We start from the raw sequence: 24,121 nt of genomic DNA on the forward strand, positions 1-24,121 counted from the left end.
CACATATATATAAATACTGAATTTAAAAATTTCCTAAACAACCATAATTCCTATCCTTTGTCCAATGCACTCTGATAATTTCTATTTTATCTTTTTAAAATGGCAAAATGACCAACTATGTTCTATTTTGGAAAACACTGATATAAGCTGCTGTCAAAGAGTTCCCCATTACAGTTCAGGAAGTTTAAGCTTCAGTTTCAAATATACCATTGCATTTAATTGCATAAAGCTCGGTTATCTCTGTGATAGTTTAAAAACGGAAGAAAACAACCACTATTTATATATATTGTCAAGGATCCAAGGCCAAAAAGCAAAAGACTATGTTCAAGTAAAGCCTTGGTATCATCAAAATGTTTGCCTTCCTAAGATGAGACCTTTGAGCAGGGAGTGCGTAACAACAGAATATTTCAACCCTCAACTTTTCAGCTCACTATCACTGACGGCTTCGAGGTAAATTTCAATTGATGAATCACTTTTCTCTCACTTGTCTTCAGATCCACCTTTTATCTTCTCTTCCTTAATGACTTCTGAAGGTAATTTGAAAATGTCAGAGCACTTTAAGAATACATCTATAATCCGAAAAGTGGGCTGAGTGATTCATTTCTGTGCTATAACATCTACATTGGGCCTCTATTCTTGCTAGAGCTATGACTGGATTCCAGGAGTGGGAAATGAATTCCAGCCAGTGAAGCTACCCATGTTCAACCATGTGCTGAAAGCCCAAAATATATGACCCAACCCTGAGAATTCTAGCAAAATATGGGAGAAATAATTAACTCTTTCCTTACTGGTGAACCTGAGTTTTCTATGACTTTATTATGTCTAGGGGTAACGATTGTTATGTCTCTCTAAGATTTTATATGTCTAGAGGGAAAGACTAAGACTGTGATGTCTGGAGGGAAAGTATCAGCTATAAAGAAGCTCTCCTGGATTCTTCAATTTTGGGGTCACAGATACCCCAAAGGGATTTCTAGTTTATATGCACTACTAAGTCTTTGTCTCTGAGATTGTTACGGACAATATTTCATAGGGAAAATAATATAAAAATCTATCTTCCCAAAGGGATAAAATGATAACCTGATTTTTTAAATTAACTTTTTTTTGCTAAGTTATAAGACAGATTGTGAACGCTAGGTCAGAGTATATGCATTTAGAAAACCTAAATTAAATGTATTTCTTCCCAAAGAAGAGAAAGGAAAACTGCTAAGGTCAATAAAAACAATATTCAATTTAAAGACAGAGAACTTGTTTTCAATAAACAATTTTTAAACAGTGTTTATTCTTTAGCTCTTTCAAGTCCTTCGCTTTTGGAGGATATCTTTTCCCTCTTCCACTTAATCACTGGAGAAAAATGAAACCTCAGTTTCAGTCCTTCTGTTTGCCTACCTGCCTTAATTTATAAGGGTACTGCTTGCCTTCACTGGAATCAGAATGCCGCCGGCTATATATAGCACATGTTTTCGGTTGTGGTATCAGTACAAGCAGCCTTGGGGCTCAACTACTGAGGTGGTTTTTTTCCCCTGTTATCAAGTTTTTGGCCAGAGGAATAAAAGATACTAATGTTAGAGTTCTGCTTTGCTTGTGTTTCAACACCCACACATGCGTACACCTGGCCAAACAATAGCCCTCTGCAAATTTTATTTTTTAACAACTAGAGTTGAATAGCACTAAAGATGAAAAATTAATCATAGTTATTATTTATTCCCTCAATCTCTTCATCCTACAGATCTTTTTAAGAGGTGATATACTTCTGTTCTTTATGCGTTTTAGTATTACAATAGAAAACATAGAGCAAAAAAATAAACTGTGCCATTAATCCTGATTTAGCGTATATGTTTCTAATTGGAATCTTTACACATTTTGAGAATAATGAGGGACAAAGTAGCTGTCTTAGCTTTTCCATCAATACTCAAATGCCTAAAATACCTATTTTGTAGATAACATATGTCTCCCCACTTGGTAGACTTAAAGAAAATTCCCTCTTAAGAATATATAGTTCTTAAGAATATAAGAGGTATAGTTAGAATATGAGAATATAAATAGTAAGAATATAAAAGTTATAGCTATCAGTCACATAAAAATCAGCATCAATAAAGAGATAAGTCCCTTGCACAGAAATTATTTATTAGTTACCGAACATCTATAGCCTAGGTTTTCCCTATTTTAGGCAAACTCAATTTATGACAATGTGAAATAACAAACAGAAAAATTAAAGAAAGATCATTTAAAGTTAAATAAACAATTCTTAAGTTATCTGCCCCAAATGCCTATCTTTTCTAGGTACAACTGAAACAGTTTCATTTATGTATATGCTTTTCATGAAATATATCTATTGCTAAAAGAAATGCTTACCTATTTTAAAAAGATAACATGATCTGAAAATATACTGACCATTTTCACACTGATAGAATTAAATAATATTACAATTAAAGAAGGCTTTGGCATTTACCTAGTTCAACTTTTATCAGATATGTAAGTTCATCATAAAATTCCTCTGGGAAACCATATCCAATCTTGCTTGAACACCTTATTCTAAGTGTATTTGATTTGGGCGACTCAAACAACTACTTGGAAAAAGTAAAAATCATGAATAGTTTAAAAACAGCACTTTGGATTAGTTCTGTAGTACTATTTTTTAAAGAACTTGAAAGTATTCAACTTAGTATTTATTATTTCTTAACCCTGAGCTTGAGTTCCTGGATAGTGTTTTATAATTAATGACTTGTCTACTTGCTTTTTGCATGTATCAGTTCAGTTCACTTCAGTTGCTCAGTTGTGTCCGACTCCTTGCGACCCCATGAACCACAGCACGCCAGGCCTCCCTGTCCATCACCAACTCCCGCAGTTCACTCAAACTCATGTCCATTGAGTCGGTGATGCCATCCAGCCATCTCACTCTCTGTTGTCCCCTTCTCCTCCCGCCCCCAATGCCTCCCAGCATCAGTCTTTTCCCTTGAGTCAATTCGTCGCATGAGGTGACCAAAGTATTGGAGTTTCAGCTTCAGCATCAGTCCTTCCAATGAACACCCAGGATTGATCTTCTTTAGAATGGACTGGCTGGATCTCCTTGCAGTCCAAGGGACCCTCAAGAGTCTTCTCCAGCACCACAGTTCAAAAGCATCAATTCTTCGGTGATCAGCTTTCCTCACAGTCCAACTCTCACATCCATACATGACCACTGGAAAAACCATAGCCTTGACTAGACGGACGTTTGTTGGCAAAGTAATGTCTCTGCTTTTTAATACACTATCCATGTTGGTCATAACCTTCCTTCCAAGGAGTAAGCGTCTTTTAATTTCATGGCTGCAATCAGCATCCGCAGTGATTTTGGATGTATATATGTAGACAAAGGAAAAAATTACTGAACATCTACTATATACAAAGCATTAGGCTAAGTTCTCTGGGGCGAAAGATTTGAGAGAAATGTGCTCTTGTCTTTGAAGAGTTCATAACTGAGTGAAAGAAACACACACATAAAATATAGTCCATCAAGGGCAGACTGTGATGAATTTATTTTTCTCCTTTCTTCTGGTCTGTATGTAGCATAAACCAAATTAATTCCACTTTAAAGGTCTAGCAACTCTCATATATTGCTGGTGGGAATTTAAATTAGTTCAATTTTGATGGAAGGAAATTTGACAATATCTATCAAAATTATTGATACAAAGTGTTAGTCCCAGTGTTTGTCGTTGTGTGTGTTAGTTGCTTGGTTATGTCTGATTCTTGGTGACCCCCATGGACTGCAGACTGCCAGGCTCCTCTGTCCATGGAATTCTCCAGGCAAGAATACTGGAGTGGGTTGCCATTTCCTTCTCCAGGGGATCTTCCCGACCCAGGGACTGAACCTGGGTCTCCTGCACTGCCGGCAGATTCATTACCGTCTGAGCCACCAGGGAAGCCTATATACAAATGCCGATATCTTTTGTGGTAGTTTAAAAAGATGTCCACACATTCTTTACCATTCTTTCCTTTAAGAGCTGGAGTCCTGGGGTGTAGACTGGACTTAGTAATAACTCACTTCTAATGAAAAGAAGAGAGAAGAAGAGCCTAGGTCATAGCCACATAAGTATTGTACTGTCCATCTTGTTCTCTCTCTCAGATCACTTGCTCTGAGGGAAACCCACATCTGTATCTTGAGGAAACTCAGGCAATTTTGTAGAAAGGCTGGCATGGCAAGGAGCTGAAGACTTCTCCCTACAAGCAGCAAGAAACTGAGACTTCCTGCCAACAGCGATATAGATGAATCATGTTGGAGGTGCACGTGCCAACCCATCAAGCCCTCAGATGACTGCCACCCTGGCTGACAGCTTGACTGCAACTTCCTGAAGGGTCCTGGGCCAGGACCACCCAGCTAAATGGCTACCAGATTCGCAGTCCTTAGAAACTGTGGGACATAAGTGTTATTCCAAAGACACTAAGTCTTGGGGGTAATTTGCCTTCTAGAGATAGTTTATTAATAAACCCTTTGAAACAGCACTTCTGAGATGTATCCTACAGATATACAAATATTCAGTTCTATGAACTCTAACGATCAAAGCTCAGGAAATGATGCTAAAATTTTGGATAAATCCTTTTCTAACCAAAGTTTTACAACTTACTACCAGAAACAAGAACCAAATACATTCAGATAATGTGTGTTCTCTTGTTATCTGCTCTATCTGGACTCTGGAACCAAAGAGTTTGGACAGCACATGCGGGAAAGGACAAACTACAAGGTTATTCATTATAGCAAGGTTATTCATTCTTTGTAAGGGCACAAGCTTATGACAACAACACTGGAGGAAATGCTTATTTAACTGCAGCCACACAATGAAAAACTATACAGTTGTAAAAAAAAAAGAATGCTCCATATGTTTTGATATAAAAAGATCTCCAGGATATATTGTTTCACGAAAAAAAAACAGCAAAGTATTGATATAAAGTAGTGTGCATAATATGCTTTCTTCTTTTATAAAAGAGAAAAAGAAGAACATATTTCATATTTACTTTTATCTCCATAAGAAACTTTCAAAAGAGTCACTATAAAGGAATCAAAGTGATTACCTTTATGTGGGCTGAGGGGTGGGAATTAGGTGGATGGGGAACCAGAAAGAGGGTAAGACTTTACCTATTAAACCTATTAACGTCTCATTTTAATCTTAGAACCTTGCAAAAGTATCTTTTTAAATCATGAAGATTTCGAACATTGCCAAAAGCACAGAACTACCACTCCATTGAGTTTTTCAACCAGCATATAAAAACACAGAAACCATGATAAAATACTAAAACTTTCAAAGTCATGAGTACTTATACCATGATTTTCATTAGTTTCTTCTGCTTATTCTAGTCATGTCTCCTAGAAATCATCACAGTACTAATTCTGTGTTCTAATTTATTAGAATCATTATGTGAAGTGTTCATAAAATTTCACGGCTGAAAATAAATAGATCAGTGGAGTCCAAAACTGATCCACCACACCATCACCTGGGGGAGTGAATGAGACTGCCAGGCTCCACCATCAGTCCACCAAACGGGGCTCCTGGGGGGCACTAGGGGAGCCAGACCCTGAAACTGTGTTTAAAACAAAACAAAACAACAACACAAAAGAACAAAACCTTTCTGGGCTGATACTGATGCAATCCCTGCCCCCCTAGCTCACACAGGAAGGAACTAGGGTGCAAAGATATAAAGGAACTTTTAAAAAGAAAACCAATGAAAAACAGAGTTAGCACTCAAACACTCATCTCTGACTCCCTAATCCTGTTTGTTTTCAGCTCCCTCTGGCCCAGCTGACAGTGAAGGCCCCGAAAGAAAAAGGATGTGTTGTAACATCATGTAGAACTTTTAGTCTCCCTTTTGTCAAACTTTGGATCTAAACTAACTAGGGTTATGTTCTTCCTTTCCTTTCACCCAACCTCTATTTAAGTTTTCTGGTTTCTTTCCATTTGTCAGTTGTAGAAGACAACTGCACATGTGTTTAATAGCTTGTAAAATATTTTGTATATTTTAAACTTTTCCCGATCAGGGTAGTAAGACTGTTGTCTCTGAAACTCTTGTCAATACACTAGAGCAAGAATTGGGAAACTATGACCTGTGGGCCAAATACAGCCCACTATCTGTTTTTGTAAATAAAGTTTTATTAAAGTACAGCCACATCTATTCATGTTCATGTTGTCTATGACTGTTTTGCTGCTATCGATGGCCGAGTTACGTAGTCGTGGCACTTAATAGCCCTTTGCAAAATAAGTTGCTGATTCCATTCTAAAATCATGAAAATTATCTCCAGTCATTAAGGATAGAAATGATAAGAATCTCTTCATAGTTATGTTATGATGATGACTATCATGACAGTCAATTCTTCTGGTGGAAGTGATAATTAGCAATAAATAGCTAAAGACTAGGGGAGGAGAAACAAAAGATCTATAAGTTAGATGTTGGAGACCTGACTGTGTGATAAATATTCTAGACATACGAAATGGGGGAACCATCCTGGCTCTGAACGGTGACCCAGTGAGGCCTTGCCCTGCCTCCCAGCCTACCTGTTCTGCCAGCCAGGCAATATGCTTAACCTCCTTGCTGCCTCCCGCTGTACTGGTTGCACCAAGCATGGCATTGAGTTCAGCCAACACCTGTGGGAGGAGAGCCATTATGTTGGTGTGGATAGCTACAAACCAGGAGTGTGCTGTGGCTGTATCCTTGCAACGGAGGATCAACGTATTCCTGCTATCAGGAGAATGGAGCTCTATCAATCTGTGTGGAAAAAGAAAAAAGAAAATGAGATAGATAGATCAGAAGCCATCAAAACTGCCATGGTTTAACATACATAACTGAAAATTAATTTTACATTCCAGAATACAAATGCTTTTCCTTAATTCCTTAGAGTCCAATCCCAGAGAAATCCACATGTGGAAAGATCATCACCAGAAAGACTAACTGCTGGGTCTGCTATTTCAGTATTCATGAAATGACCTGAAATGAGAGAACCTAGTGTAGAATTCATAGTAAGAACACTTCACTCCACCTTCATTTCCAAGTCAAAGAAATGGAGAGCCTATTTGTTGAATATCATAGGCACACTGTAATGAAAGAATTTTTTTTAATACTTAGAAAATTCTGGTATATAGTATTGCTAGGTAAGTAAAACTTATTGCCAAAAATTGAACTGAAATTTCCACTGTGTGAAATAAAATAGCTGAAGAATATGACTCCCCATGAAAATTTGGAATTGTTTTCTAGGGTCTGCGTAATGTCATATGATTAAATCATCCTCCAAGTAGTGGAGGAAAAAAAGTTAAGAAATCTTCAACTCTATGACTATGATTTATTAATGCTCAACTGAGAACAATCTCTACTTCAAAAGTAACCTTTAGGACTTATTTAAATTTTTTTAAAGGTACACGCAACCAATTCCTTATAAAGCAATTTGCTGGATACTATCATGAGACGAGTTGACTCACTGGAAAAGACTCTGATGCTGGGAAAGGTTGGGGGCGGGAGGAGAAGGGGACGACAGAGAATGAGATGGCTGGATGGCATCACCGACTCGATGGACATGAGTTTGAGTGAACTCCGGGAGTTGGTGATGGACAGGGAGGCCTGGCGTGCTGTGATTCATGGGGTCACAAAGAGTCGGTCACGACTGAGCGACTGAACTGAACTGATCTTGTGTTTTGATCAAAGTTTTTGCCAAGACGAATTTTAAAAATTAATCAATAAATGACTAACATATGTTCACTGCTGTGCTCTAACAGTGAACATATATATCTTTTAAAAGGGAAAAAATAAAAAGCTCTTAGGAGTGTTTTTCATGGTTGAAAAACTGACAAACTGCCACTGACCAAAGAGAACTTTTTATTCTTTCATCTTTCTGAAGACAATTTTCGCTTCCTTGCAGCCCTGTCATGAGATCCCACACTACCTGACAAACATGACTGGGTTACAGGTACACCAGCATGTCTGCCTTGAAGCTTGCATCCCTCTCTTTGGTCATATTTAGAAATTCCTTTGTAATTCCACATATTTTAACTTGCCATACTTAATGTGGCAAATATTCATTCTCATTTGAGCTCTGGTCAGTCCATCCTTTCTTAAGTAAACATTTAATGAAAACCTACTGTTTTCTAGATTCTATGCTTGACACTGTCTTAGAGATACAATAGGGAAAAAAATAGGGAAAAACTAGTCTCTCCTCTCACTGGGCCTATCATCTAATGGGGAAGACAGAAAGTTTATATTTAACTAATACACAAGTTACAAAAACTACTTCTATAAAGAACTGTGATGACTATCACAAAATTCTTGGCTCAAAAAGGCACCCCCAAGATGTTAGCAGCAAAGCAGGACTGCAGTGGGGGGCCTCTTCACCACTGGGGCACACTTACCAAACTGGCATACAGCTTATAAACACATCTATCCAAACTACCTACCTACTTATCCACTGACACGCCCTCCCACTAGACTTACCCTGCTAGCTACCTGAAGGTCTACCCAGCAGTCTATCCATGTTTCATATGCCTTCACAGTTTTACAGCAATAGCCAAATAGGCCAGAGAGTTCTAGAAAACAGTTAAAACATAAAATAATGTCTGTGACCAGTTGAAACACTTCACAAAGCCCATACCTGAAGCATCTTTAGGTAGCAAGTCACTAGTTATTTTGCTTCTGTTTTAGTTATAGTTCTGATGAGTTTATTTAATTTCCTATCCTATATCTAAATACAGCAAGAAGCAGCTTGAGATTAAAACTTTGGGGGTTTTGCATAGTAGGTTAAGTCTGGATATTAACTGGTAAGCAACGTGGAATCACTGAGGATTCTGAACAAGGGGACAATATGATCAAGACAATGAATTAAAAAATTAACTTTATGAGATATCTGTACACCTAGGTTCAGAGGAGCATCATTCACAATAACCAAAACGTGGGAACAACCCAAACGTCCATCAGTGGGATGGATAAACAAAACGGGATACATATACACACATAATACACAGCTTTAAAAAGGAAAGAAACTCTGACACATGCTCCAATATGAGTGAACCCTGAGAGGATTATTCTAAACGAAAAAACCTATCACAAAAGGGCAAGTATTATATGAGTCCACTTATATGAGGTACCTAGAGTAGTCAAAGTCACAGAAACAAAAACTAAGATGGTAGTGGCTAGGGGGTGGGAGGAGAGGGAAACGGAGAGCTGTTGAATGGTTACGATTTTTGCTGTGCAAGAGGAAAAAGTTTTGAAGATTGGTGTTACAGTAATATGAATATAATTAATACCACTGAACTATACATTTAAAAATAGTTAAGATGGTAAATTTTATGTTGTGTGTGTGTGTGCGTGCTCAGTTGCTCAGTCATGTCTGAATCTTTGCAGCCCCATAGACTATAGCCCACCAGGCTCCTCTGTCCATGGAATTTCCCAGGCAAGAATACAGGAATGAATTGCTATTTGCTCCTCCAGAAAAACAGTTATGATGGTAAGTCTTATGTTATGTGTATCTTATCACAATTAAAAATAATAAGCTAAAAAATAATTTTATGGTGGGATGTAAGATGGATTACAATAGAGAAATGGCCTGGGGAGATTTAATTGAACCCGAAAAGGATGAGACTATCTGCTGAGTCACCAGCAGGACACACACTCCTAGGCAGGAGGAACTCCTCCATCCATAAAGCCCAGAAAAAGTAGAAGAAAAGAGATTTCTGACAAATAGCTTAATATTCACATTGACCTTTATTTAGTTTTGCATATTATTTTATAATGTTTTTTTCTTTTTAATGTTATTTTTCGCTATATCAATTGTTGCTGTCATGGTCCTTAACATAAATATTGATATTTGTTGCCTAAAAAATGATTATATTCTCTAAAAAAAAAACAGTTATACACTTGTTATGGGAAGATTTAAAACAGTACATTACCCCCACTTCCTGGCCCTGAACTCCTGGCAACTGTTGATCCATTTCCAAGAAATCCTGTAACTTTCTAACTTAGCAATATGCATTTAAGGTTCCTCCATGTCTTTTGTGGCTTGAGAGCTTATTTCTTTTTATGGCTGAATAATATTCCACTGTCTGGAGGAACCATATTTTGTTTATCCATTCACCTATGGAAGGTCCTTTTGGTTGTTTTCAAATTTTGGCAATTATGATTAAAGTATTCATGTGTAGGTTTCTGTGTGGACCTAAGTTTTTGACTCCTTTGTGTAAATACTAAGGAGCACAACTTCAGGGTCACATGGTAAGACTACTATGTTTAGCTCTGAAAGAAACTGCCAAACTGTCTTTCAAAGTAGCTGTATCATTCTGCATTCCCCTCATTGATGAATAAGCCTTCCTGGTGTTGTATATCTTTACCAGCATGTGGTACTGTTGGCTGGATTCTGGCCATTCTAGTATTTGTACAGTGACATCTTATTGTTTTAATTCACAGTTCCTTAATGGAATATGATTTGAGCATCTTTCATTTGCCTATCTGTCATCTCTATTTCTTCTTTGGTGAAGCGTCTGTTGCCCATTTTAAAACTGGGTTTTTTCTTATTACTGAGTTTTAGAATTCTTTGTATATTTCAGATGTCAGTCCTTTATTTCATATGTATTTTACAAAGATTTTTCTCCCAGTCCTCAATTTATCTCTTTGTTCTCTTAACAGTGTGCGATGGTTAATTTTATGTGTCAACTTGACTGGGCTAAGGTATGTCCAGGTGGCTGGTAAAACATTATTTCTAGGTGTGTCTGTGAGGGTGGTTCTGCAACAGATTAGCATCATCAGTAGAATGAGTAAGGGAGATGGCCTGCACCAGTGCGGCTGGGCATCATCCAATTCACCGAGGGCATAAATAGAATAAAAAAAGCAGAGAGGCAAATTTGCTCTCTTCTTAAGTTGGGACATTCATCTTCTCCAGCCCTCAAACACTGGTGCTCATGGTTCTTGGGCCCTTGAACTTGGGGTGAATTTTAAGACTGGCTTTTCTATTTCTCCAGCATGCAGACCATGGGACTTCGTCTCCACAACTGCATGAGTTAATTCCTATAATAAGTAAATAACCCTATCTATCCATCCTATTGTTTGTTTATCTGGAGAACCCTAGTACACAGTGTCTGTAACGCAGCAGAAGCTTTCATTGTTAATAAAGTTCAATTTGTAAAGTTTTCTTTAACGTACTGTGCTTTTGGTATTTTATCTAAGGAGTCATTTACAAATTTAAAGGGAATTTTTAAAAAGCATAATCCTACAAGCTCAGGGAAAAGATGAGAGGAGCGACTACAACAAAATTTTGGAAACTGGCAAACAGACAGAGTAGTTAAATGAGCAAACCTAAGAAGAGTAGGGGAGAGTCAAATCCGAGCCAGTCCATGTTGCAGAATTCTGAAGAGGCTGAGGAATTGGAGGCACCAGTTACCTCTGGAAATGGGAGTAAAGCATGCAGCTAAAATAGAGAGGCCAGCTGACCAGTTCAGCATTCCCCACACCCAGCAGCTAGTGACTGCCCCACCCTCAATCCAGCAGAAGCCTGACCTCCACCCTCATCCCACCAAACTGAACGCAAAAGCCAGGGATGTCCTTAGTTTAGACCCTCTACCGGGCTGACCATTTTCTACGGAGGCTGTTCATATTCACCTGGTTGCTTTGGCACTGTAACCAGCTTAACATCCTTAATCACATGCTAAAAGTTCAGTCGCAAAACCATGACGAAAAATTGCTTTCACTCTTCCTACTGACCTACTTAACACTAAAAGCAGGAATCAGCTCCTCCTTCTCTGGGCACAAAACATTCACCTTCTGAAAAAGCCTTCAGACCTCATACAGTTCCTGGGAAAGTCTCAGACACAGGTCCTTGGCCATAGTTAAAACTCTGAAAATCCTGATGTTAAAGTTCCTACTTACTAATAAGTGAAAGAAAGGAAAATAAGTCTGTTATAAAATAAACTTAACCTGATTAAACAGAAGATCATGGGACCACTAGGCTAAAAAAGGGGAAAACAGGAAGTAAAACAGTTCCCTAGGACAGAATCACCAACTTTTCATCAAAAGAGAAAATTTGCAGTGTTTCTTAAAATGTGATTGTAAAACAGGAAATTAAATTAGAAGAAACAGAACATAAACTCCACAACAGGACTAATGATTCTAGGATCCAGAAGTCTGCCTTTGAAGAAGCAGCCCCTGGAGCTGATAAAGGGAACAAAATGTTTCCTAATGTTGACTGCTGTTTTAAAAGACAAATTCAAATGAAAACTACTAAGAGTTCGGAGGCAGTCTGCCAGTCATTGTTTGGGCCCACAGGAGAGAGGAGGAGACAGCTACAGTGTGAAGAGGTCTGGCCTCCAGTCAAACCACTGAGGATTTCCTGAGAAAAGCAATTACATTCTGACCAGATGAATCAGATCATGGTTAGGTCCACAGAAGCATAAGATTCTGTAAGTCTAGCCTGCTTATTCTGTTCAGAAAAGGCTTTGTCATAAAGTATAAGTTCAACTTATAATAATGTTCAATTAATAATCATGTTTTTTATGTCATAAAGCCAAAATTTACCTTTTACATGGAAAACAGCCAAAGGGAAGATGACCCAGACCTTGTGAACCTCTTCAATGATAACAGAGTTACATTTCCAAAAAGCAGCTTTAAGAACACCTTGTTCTCGATAAACTCTGCACTGCCCATAATGCTGTTTGCTAAGGAACAGGCTCATGTTCTCTCCCTGGAGTTAGTCATTATTTATTTAGCTTTCAGTTTCCACAATGAACTGCTTATAACGATCAGAAGCATCTAGTCAGGTCTTGAAAGAGGAGAGGTGGAAAAAGCAAATAAATTTCTTCCTCCTCCTCATTTACACATTCTGGTAGTCAGCACTTTTTTCCAGCTCTAGATAGTCAAACTAAATCAATGTAGTGAAACAGAGGGGGGAAAAAGGCTGCTTTCCTCTCTTGTCAAAGAAGTCTTTACATAAACACAAAGGATGAACCACAAAGAGATTCCACTTCACACTCATCAGAAAAGTTAATGTTAAAAAGACTGACACTATCAGTGTTGGTATGGATGTGGCTGGTGGGAATGTAAGACGGCACAACCACTTTGGAAAAAAGTATCACAGCTTTTGAAAAAAACTAAACATACACCGATCCTTTGAGTCAGCAGTTTCACTCCTAAGAACTTATCCACAAGAACTAAAATGTATGCCCACAAGAATTGTAACCATCAACAGGAAAATTGATAAAGAAACTGTGAAACTGTGGTATATAAAATATGCTACTACTTAGCAATAAAAGAGAAAGAACTATTGTGACACATAACAGGAGGGATGAAGCTCAAGAATCTTACACTGGAAACCAATACTACACTGTAAAGCAATCTTACTTCAATTAAAAAAAAAATCTTACACTGAGTAAAATAATTCTATCACAAAAAGTACACATGACATGACTATAATTTTATGAAGTTTTAGAATAGTTGAACCAATATATGACAGCAAGTCAGAACAGGAGTAGCCTTGGACGGTGGGAGAGAGAATTGACTGGGGAGGGCAAAAGAAAATTCCCAGGGTAAGAGTAATGTTCTGTATCTTGACAGGCTTGGGTTACACAATTGAATGCATCTGTTAAAACTTATGGTTTGTATATTTTATTGTATGTAGATATTATCGCAAAAGAAAAAAAGTTACAACAAAAACACTGAACTCTATATGCATGCTTGAGTAGAGGGAAGCATAGTAATGTATGCAATTCACTTTGAAACGAATCAAAAATATAAGATGGACTGATGGATGGCTAAATGGGCCTATCTGAGAAAGCAAACATAGTAAAATGTTAATGGTAGAATTTAGGTGGTGGAAAAATGAGTGTTGACTGTAAAATTATTTTGACTTTGCTATAAGTTTGAAGATTTTCACAATAAAACATTAGGGAAAAAATTAGGGCTATGTGATAAATATCTTGGTGACAGATGTCCTGATAAAATTTATTTTTATTGTTCCTAAATGAACTGTTTCTCTCCATGGCTTTAAACATTGCAGTTGTGTTACCTGTCATGACATTCCCTTTGACAGAGCTGAGATAAATTTAATGATGAATGAGCTTGAAGCGATTTTATAGATACTATCTTATCTATTCTTGCAGTAGTTCTAAAAAATAGAGTTGAACATGAATTACTATGTTCATTTTATGGAAGAAAAAAATAGGACAGAGAAATTAAGGGACTTATTTAAGGTTACAAGGACACCAGCAGCAGGGATAATAATAATATACTGAGCGCCTTCTATGCCAATTTTATAATCATTCTCTTATTTAATCCTCACATAAGCTTTCATTTTCTACAGGAGGAAACCATGGCTTATGGAAAACAAATAGTTTGGCTGAAGTGTCACAGTCCATCACCCTGAGTTCACTCTTACGAGTCAATGGTTCTGAACTTTTTTTTTTTTTACCAAGACACATAGGATAAATACCCACATTCCTGTGGGGATAACCAAAGTCACAAGTAATTTTTCCAGGTACCTGCAATTCTACTGCTTTTCTTTTTCTCTAGAAAGCACGCTTGGAATGCAAGTAAGAGTGACATAAGAATAACTTTGAATCTCTTTCGATTTATAGTTTACAAAAGGCAGATCATCTGCAAATTTAGTATTTCTTTTTTTGGCTGCACCGTGGGGCATACTGGATCTTAGTTCCCCGATCAAAGATTGAAACTGTGCCCCCTGCAGTGGGAGCATGGAGTCAACTTCAGGACTGCCAGGGAAGTCCCCAAATTTTGTGTTTCAAGCAACATCAGAAATGAATTACTTTGCAGAATTAAGCCTGAGAAATCTGCAACAGCTTGACTTTTCTAAGAACTTCCCTTGTATAGTACACTCTGGTCAAGTAGACCAATCAATGGTCTTACTAAAGAGCATGGTGTGATACACTCTTTTAGCCCAAACTGCCCTCTCCATTTGGTTCTAAAAATCTACTTCAAATCTGACCACTGATCAAATTGTCTTTAGCATATGTGCTAAAGAGAATGCAGCCCCAAGTTTCAATAAAGGTCAAGATCATTGAGCTCTGAAAAACGTCTTCGTGAATGATAAACTAGCACAGCTTTCAGCAATACAGCCAAGTCATTTCATCCTCCTTCCTTCTTTCCTCACTCCCACAACTCCAGTATCCTACAGAAACTGTGTAATACTTTTTCTTTTCTTACAATACTCAGATATAGCAGCAGCACTCCAAGTGCTATAGACTAAATGTTTGTGTCTCAGCCTCAAATTCGTATGTTACAATTCTAACCTGAATGTGATAAGATTAGCAAATGGGGCCTCTGGCAGGCAATTAGATCATGAGTGCAGAGCCCTCACAGATGGGACTAGTACTCTCCTGAAAGAGAGACCCCAGAGAGCTCTCTGGACTTCTCTGCCATTGCAGACATGGCAAGGAAATGATCATCGGAAGCGGGCTTTCACCAGACACTAAGTCTGCCAGTGCCTTGATCTTGGACTTCCCTCCTTACCCCTAACCGTGAAAAATAAATTTCTGTTGTTTATAAGCCACCCAGTTTATGGTTTTTTTTTTTTAACAGCAGCTTGAATGGACTAAGACAACAATCTACCCTCATTCTCAGAAATGATTTATAATGGAGGGACATAGCCTGAATATTTTCCTCAGCCTGACAATCAGTTGACAAATTTAGTGGCTATTTGTTCTTCTTTAGTCACATTATAACTCTACTGTAGTCCTTATTATTTAATTTTTTTTTAAGTCCATGATTAACAGATCAAAGTCTCTACATAAATCTAACTCATTTGCTGCTGCTGCTGCTAAGTCACTTCAGTCGTGTCCGACTCTCTGTGACCCCATAGACAGAAGCCCACCAGGCTCCCCCATCCCTGGGATTCTCCAGTGAGAAAAAAAAAATTAATTTGGACTTAAGAGATGATTATTCACTTTACAAATTAGATTTTTACTGTATAAAAAAAATAAACATAGCATTTCTTGTGTGTGTGTGTGTGTATAGGATTCTCTGGTGGCTCAGACAAAAGAATTTGCTTGCAGTGTACACACACAAAGTTAAAGTTAGCAGTTAAGACTTTTTAAGCTACTGTTTCTTATAATCCTGCTGTGTGTTTGACTCTATGCAAAGGGCTGCATGTGGTTATCTCATTTAATCTGCACAGTTAAGCCTTTTTACTTAATCAATGAGAATATGAAGGTTTAGAGGTGCAGGAACTTGCTCAGAGCCCTCCTTAGAGCAAGTGACCTGGTTGGGACTCAGACCAAGGCCTGTGTGATTGCAGAACTCAGCTGTTTCCAGCATACACACAATATACTACAGAACAGGAGCTTCTATGTCCCTATGGCCTAAAATGCTCAAGAAGGTCATTCAATTTCTTGTTGTCTTCTGTGAACTATCCCATCCTGACTAGGCACCTGGCTATGCAATCAGATCAGAGGAGACCATAAAAGTCATAGTAGATTATAAAAAGTTTGTCCTTGTGAAAGTGAAAGTTAGTCACTCAGTTGTGTCTGACTCTTTGTGACCCCATGGACTGTAACCTACCAGGCTCCTCTGTCCATGGAATTCTCCAGGCAAGAATTCGGGAGTGGGTTGCCATTTTCTTCTCCAGGGGATCTTCCCAACTATTGTTATCTTTCTTTTTTCCCTTAATGTCTATTCTAACACTAAGTTTAACGGTACCACTTCATGGCATTAACGAAGACCAAGTCATAGAAACCAAACGGTGATACAACTAGGAGGGACATTAGAAATTATTCAATCCAATGCTCTCATTTTACAAATGAGGAAACTGAGGTCAAGAGAAGCTAACTTGCAAGGGTGACATTAGTAGCTGATGCAACCTGATCTATAATGAAGTCTCTGATTCTTTACACTATCCATAGTATAACGAATTTCCTTCTATGGAGATATTTTTAGAAGTTTCTTGAACAAGATTTTTTTCAGTTATTAAGTCATAATCACAATTAAGGAGTAATATTAACACTCCATAAAGGTATAAAATGAAAAGCAAAGGCCTCTTCTTTCCTTCTACCTTTTAATCCCACTTCACTCCCCAGGGATAACCATCATTAAGTTTCTTGTGTGTTCGTCCAAAATTGTTTGGCTACCTGATGCAAAGAGCCGACTCATTAGAAAAGAACCTGATGTTGGGAAAGGTTGAAGGCAGGAGGAGAAGGGGACGACAGAGGATGAGATGGTTGGATGACATCACTGGCTCAATGGACAAGGGTTTAAGCAAACTCCAGGAGATAGTGAAGGACTGGGAAGCCTGGAGTGCTGCAGTCCAGAGGGCCACAAAGAGTCAGACAAGACTGAGAGACTGAACAATAACGATACACATATATGTGTGAAGTAATTTAAATATGGAAGTCCAGAAATGATTCTCTCATCTCAGATTGATGTTTTTCTTTACCTAATTTAGTCAACAGTCATAATATTGCATAAAATATGCAAAAGCAGTATTATAATATACCCGTTTAAGTTTGTAAAGCTGTGAGTAGGATGTTCTCCTCAGGTACAGCTCACCTGTTCTCCAGGTCCGGCATGCTTAAGTTTCTAGCAGCAAAGCACATTTTGAGCGGGATGACCTTCCTGTCCTTGGTGCTGTTCTGATGTTTTGGAGAACCAGAGTCCTCACTGCCACTAAAGCTGGGTGACTGGGGAGCGGCACCTTCCCAGGGCAGATCTGACACCAACGATGGCTTCTTGATATATGGCGTTACTTCTCGTATGAATTTAACTACGAACAAAAGTCAAAGAAGAAGGTCAGTATTTTTACTTTCTATGAAAAATAACAACTGAAATAAATACATACAGGAACTATCTGGCATTAAGTGAAAAAAAAAATACACAAAGTTAAAGAGCCCGCACACATAATCTTAGGATTAGAGGGTGCTTTAAGAGCACAGGTAATCCAAATGATACACCACTGCTCTATCCTAAAAACTGACTTCTGAGTCTTTGCATACTGTTTCTTTTGAGGACTCCCTTCTCCCTTTGCCTGCCTGGTCAACTCACCTCCTCAGCAGCCTATCCTGTTTATTCTCTCCAGGGTATTGCCATTACTCACTCCTCTGTAATAACTTTTAAGCACCCTGGGTTGTAATCCTTTGTTAATAATACTTCAGTTCCCCTGCTGGTTGCAAGTTCCTCAAAGGCAGAGTTTATGGTTTATTCAATCTTGATGTCCAACATTCAGACCAGTGCCTGTTCAGTAAATGTTTGAATACACTAGTAAAGGGAAAAAATGAACAATACTTGAATTATCTCAGTAGTTGGACAACACGAATGAATCTGGAGATAGATTCATTACCTCCTTCAGTTCAGTTCAGTTCAGTCGCTCAGTCGTGTCCAACTCTTTGCGACCCCATGAATCACAGCATGCCAGGCCTCCCTGTCTGTCACCAACTCGCAGAGTTCACTCAAACTCAACTCCATCAAGTCGGTGATGCCATCCAGCCATCTCATTCTCTGTCGTCCCCTTCTCCTCCTGCCCCCAATCCCTCCCAGCATCATAGTCTTTTCCAGTGAGTCAACTCTTCGCATGAGACAGCCCCATCTAGCTTTAAACAACTCTCAGCATTTAGAAACTTGAAACTTTCACTCATTGGTTTGCTGTCTACAGAGGCCATACAGAACAAACTTAATCTCTTCTACATAAGGGCCCTTCAGACATCTGAAGTTCGAGATTATCTCTCTCTTCTCCAGGCTAGGTATCTCTACTTCAATTAGATTCAACTCAATCAACATTTGTAGCTGCCTTCCAAGTATCAGGCATTAGGCTACCACTGAGAAGACAAGAGCAGCTTAGGCATGGACCCTGCCCTCAGGAATGCCCAGTCTAGTAAGGGAGACAGTTATGAAAACAAACTATCATAGCTTTGAAAAACAAGTACAAAGATATTGTACTTGTTTTTCTATTAATGGTAGCTTTCTATTAATGGTATTAAAAGGTTTTTCTATCAATGGTAGTCCCAAATTAAGATATGGCTTTTTAATCAATAGAAAACGTTTTTAAGTTCACTTTTAAGATGTACACTTCTTTTACCTCCTTTATGACTGGTGACTACTGTCATTTGAGGCATGGTGTTCTTATTTCAAAAACTAGATAAACTGAACATTATTAAAATCTTAAAAAGCATTAAAATGTCAATAAATAGTTGAATATAGATAAATCAGTCGCCATTTCCTCTGCTAACATCAATATATATTACTTCAGGCATCTACTTCCTCTCAAATTACACTGTGGTAGGTCATTAGAGTAGTATCAAGGGAACTGAAAAACTAGAAAGATATGATCATTATCAATGCTTATCAATGTCATAATAGCTGGTATTAATATTTTATAGCATTAGAAGCTTTACAAGTCTTCTAAACTTTACTAATAGATTGCACGTATGTGTGTTTGTTAGTTGCAAGCAAGTAAAAATTCTAGGCATACACTAAACATTCAATAAATAGTAGGTGCCTTTCTTCTTCTCTAAATTAAAAAGCTAGAGAAGTTAAAAAAATTTAATAGCCATCAGAAGAGGCAAAATTATTTTCTTATAAGTTATTGAACAAGATCTGTTAAACATGCTTCTAGAAGATACAATAACACTACTGTCAACATTTAGAAAGATTTGTGTGTGTTTATGTGGGTGCTTTCTATGTCTAGTTATAATACGTGTATTTTCTAGGTGGAGAGAGTAAGAGTTAACTGCTTCAGGTTAACAAGGAGACTTTATCATCCTAGAAAAATGAGCAGGGGTGCACCTGGTATATGCCTTGAGCAGCTGAATCAGGCATTTGAACACAAGCTTTAGTTTAGCTCCATGCTTTCAAGAGGGAATAAGATCACAACAACTTTGGGAGTAATTCTTAAAGTTTCCAGGCACTGCTAGTGGCAGAGATTTACTTTTTAAACATTTAAAGGATACTAACTTTTGGGCTCACAATTGGGAGAAATTAAAGACATTCTAAATGACTATTCTTAAATACTATAGTGTTAGAAAAGCCCCCTTTATGACATACTCAGTTCACTCGATCACAGAGTAGCATTAATGAGCTTATTACTATACATATTTAAATGAAACAGACATAAACACACGGCCTACTGCATGGCCTTATTAAAGGAGCAATGAGTTTTACTTGAGTTGATGACAGTGGCACCCATACTGCCATCTAACTGGCCATCCACAATAGCTGGAGAACCATAAACAGGTATCTAATTTACCTGGGAAGCAGTACATGGGCTTATGTGATCTCAGTGTTCTGCTTTAAAACAAAGTAACTATCGCTTGCATTTGTCCTGAGATTTTCCATTAATTTCATTACTCATCTTCCTGGGCTTCCCTGGTGGCTCAGAGGGTAAACAATCTGCCTGCAATGCAGGAGACCTGGGTTCTGAGTTGGGACGATTCCCTGGAGAAGGAAATGGCAACCCACTCCAGTATTCTTGCCTGGAGAATCCCGTGAACAGAGGAGCCTGGCAGTCTACAGCCCATGGGGTCACAAAGAGTCGGACATGACTGAGCAACTAAGCACAGTACCCATCTTCCTACTCCATTTCACTCCAAGGCCTGTCCAAGTGCATAGAAGTAGGAGATACATCCTTTCTGAGAATCTCAAATTACTACTGAGATGACAAAGGAGAACTCAAATTTCCTTTTAAACCTCTAAGCTACAGTGGAATAAATCCAAACAAACCAGAAATAAGATAGCTCTGAATTTCATCCCCAACAATTAAAATTTTAGGATTTTAAAATTATGGCCTTTTATAATAAAGTTATGCAAACTGGCAGAAAAGGATATTTTTTAGGCCTCAATTAAATTCTAACATGGCTATCTATTACTTTTATTCAAAAGTATTAGCTTTCATGCTTTTATATATATGAACATAGAACAAATGGTTGAAGTAATTTGGGTATTTGGACCGTTTACTGTATAATTTCTCCTTGGTAGTCTTCTTCAACTACTAATCTTATATGGTAAAACCCACTGTGGGTCATTTATAAAGTAAATATTTAAAAAATGAATTTTAAAAGTGATTTTCTTTGGAATGTTTCTTCAAACTGCAAAAGAATATGCAAGCTGTTCAATTTTTCACACACAAAAAATGTTTTAAACATCTTAGGTTTGCATTTTTAAATGTTTTTGTAAGGAAGACAGCTACCAGCAAATTTCCTTGTGGAAACTGCTAAACAGTAAGTAGATGTGTGTTGAAAATTCTTTATATTACTCATCCACAACCAGAAAACACTGTGCATTTGAAAACTTACTTCAAATTACATATTTTTCTTTTCTTTCTGGTGTTAACATTTATGTTTATTTTCTGTGACATCTCTCTGTTTTTATAAGTCAATTCTACTCTTAGTACTTCTCCCTCACCTTAAAAGAAGTTCTGCTTTATGTGAAATAATGCTCCTATCTGTGTCATTCCCTTCTTGCTTTCTTCAAAACATACGAAAGCAGGGACTTCCTTTTGGTCCAGTGGCTAGGACGCCATACTCCCCATGCAGGGGCCCAGGTTCCATCCCTGGCTGGGAAACTAGATCACACAGGCTGCAACTAAAGATCCTGTATGCTGCAATTAAGACCCGGCACAGTCAAATAAATAAAATAATTTTTTTTTTTTTAAATAGAAAGCAGAGGACTGTTGACAACTGTAAGAAAGTCTTGACCACCTGTAGCATTAGAAAAAATGGAAAGATAAAGACTTATTTTCACTAAAGCAGAGGCAACAAAAAAGGCACTTTGCATAAGGTTGATTAGGAATAATTTATATTGCTTCTTAATCTTCTGCTAAAATACAAAAGTAGAGGCTAGTTCTGTTTTGTTTTTTAATTAACCTTATCAGATTTTTAAAAATTATATAAAATGACTCAAACACTATAAAACCAAAGGCAAAACTCAGGTTATATCAGAGTTACTAGGTGAAAAAAGTAAGTTCTCAAAAGAAAAATAAAAGCTTTTATGTTTAAAAAAAGTATATATAATTAGTATGTTCATGAAGTACTCAAGAAAATATGCCTATTTGCTAATAATGGTTATATCTGTATTGTAATTACAGTGATTTCTTCTTTTGAAAGTTATTTCTACAATGCTTGAACTTTTAAATAAGCATGTGTTCTATTAAATAAATAATACTAAAGTTAATTCTGGGCTTCCCTTGTGGTTCAGCTGAAACCCCTGCAATGTCGGAGACCTGGTTCGATCCCTGGGAAGGGAAGATCCTCTGGAGAAGGGAAAGGCTACCCACTCCAGTATTCTGGCCTAGAGCATTTCATGGGCTGTAGTCCATGGGGTCAAAAAGTCGGATACAACTGAGCAACTTAATACCTGCCATCAAATAACAAAGAAAAACATGGATTAGAAGGCAATTTCAGTAAAAGATTTAAGGGCGGAGACGACAACAATGGGGAACAGCGACTGTTCCATTAATGCTGAAAGAACAATGGAGCATCAGCGTGCGGTTGCCATATGTCTGAATCTCACATCCTCCAATGCATTTGCTAACCTACAGCTGATGCTCTTTGGATAATTTTTGTAAAGTCACTGAAGTATAAAAACAGAGCAACAAATTTTAAAGTCAAATGAAATTCAGTACCAGCCTTGATATTACCATTTACCTTTTGAGAGGTTTGAAGCACAAAATTTTCTTATCTAAGCCTCAGGTTCCACATTTGTAAAACATTAAATACCAACTTCAAATGGCTATGGTGGTTGAATGAGAAATGTAAGCCAATGCCTGTGCTTGAGCACACAATGAATATCAGTGTGTATTTGGGAGTGCAATTAATACAATATACTCTGGACAAAGTAGGTAGAGGCTAAGATATGAAATTGAACAGACCATATTTGAATTTCAGTTCTGTCAATTACAAACTTCACGATTTGGACAAATAATTCAACTTTTCAATATCAATTTCTAGTCCACAAAACTCTAATATTAACTTTAATACCAACTATCCTGAATAACTGAGAGGATTAAATGAGATTAACTATTTTCCTGGGTTCTAAAATCACTGTGGGTAATGACTGCAGCCAGGAAATTAAAAGCTGCTTGCTCCTTGGAAGTAAAGCTATGACAAACCTAGACAGCATATTAAAAAGTAGAGGCATCACTTTGCTGACAAAAGTCCGTATAGTCAAAGCTGGTTTTTCCAGTAGTCATGTACTGATGTGAGAGTAGGACCATAAAGAAGGCTAAGCCCCAAAGTCTCAGGGGCTCAGAAGATCCTGCAAAATCTTGCTGGACTGCAAGATCAAACCAGTCAATCCTAAAGGAAATTGACCCTAAATATTCATTGGAAGGACTGATGCTGAAGCTCAAATTCTTTGGCCACCTGTTGTGAAGAGCTGATTCACTGGAAAAGACCCTGATGCTGGGAAAGACTGAAGGCAAAAGGAGAAGAGGGCCATCAGAGGATGAGATGGTTGGATGACATCACCAACTCAATGGACATGAATCTGAGCAAACTCCCGGAGATAGTGAAGGACGGGGAAGCCTGGCATGTTGCAGTCCATGGGGTCACAAAGAGCTGGACACAAGTTAGCAAATGAACAACAGTGACATGTGTCACAGTTTCTGTTTTGCTCATCTTTTCCATTTGACCAAGAGTCACTGAAGGGATTAAAAGCCAAGACCACAAAATTCAACAATAATCACAACACGTCACTTCTATAGTGTTTATCTGTCCACGGTTCTTCACTCTTTTTAGTCACTCCTCAGAACTGTGCTGCTGCCTGTGCAAGACTACTTAAGGTCCTGAATACATTCTCGTGCACATTCACGAGGCGAAATTCATGTCCTTTCGTAACACATACACAATCTTTTTGTGACTCTGGCTTGACATCACACTTGCTTCCAACCTTTCAAAGCAAGTTTTACCCCAATCCATATGACATCACTGTAACCATATGTGTACTTAGTTTTAGTACAAATGAATGTAATACACTGGTCAAAATTTGGCAGTGTGTTAATAAAGTGTTCACACATACAGATGAACCACAAATATTGGCTGGATGAACTAAGAAAAATTCTGTCTCAAATATAGATATTTTATAGTCCTAATTTCCCTATCCTGGGGAAAACATGAGAAATATTTATGGCATGGGTGGTAAAATCCAGTTAAAAACTGCTGCTAATAGCTCTGCTGCTGCTGCTAAGTCACTTCAGTCGTGT

General features: G+C 37.9%; 1 protein-coding gene across 3 annotated transcripts in view; it reads right to left on the reverse strand.

Moving 5' to 3' along the window:
• The window catches only part of SNTB2 (syntrophin beta 2), a 77,618-nt gene that overhangs the window by 17,208 nt on the left and 36,289 nt on the right, over window positions 1-24,121 (reverse strand). For all 3 annotated transcript variants that reach the window (XR_016035938.1, XM_055412434.2, XM_055412435.2), the window contains exons 2-3: window positions 17,482-17,695; window positions 6,519-6,729 (exon numbers count right to left, since the gene is read on the reverse strand). Coding sequence is in view for 2 of the 3 variants with exons in the window: in XM_055412434.2 (XP_055268409.2) it covers window positions 6,519-6,729; window positions 17,482-17,695 (425 nt within the window). In the remaining variant the exon portion in view is untranslated. The remainder of the gene's footprint in view (window positions 1-6,518; window positions 6,730-17,481; window positions 17,696-24,121) is intronic.

This window comes from Moschus berezovskii, chromosome 22, assembly GCF_049115385.1.
Source record: "Moschus berezovskii isolate FMDL1 chromosome 22, NW_MosBer_1.0, whole genome shotgun sequence".
NCBI lineage: Eukaryota > Metazoa > Chordata > Mammalia > Artiodactyla > Moschidae > Moschus > Moschus berezovskii.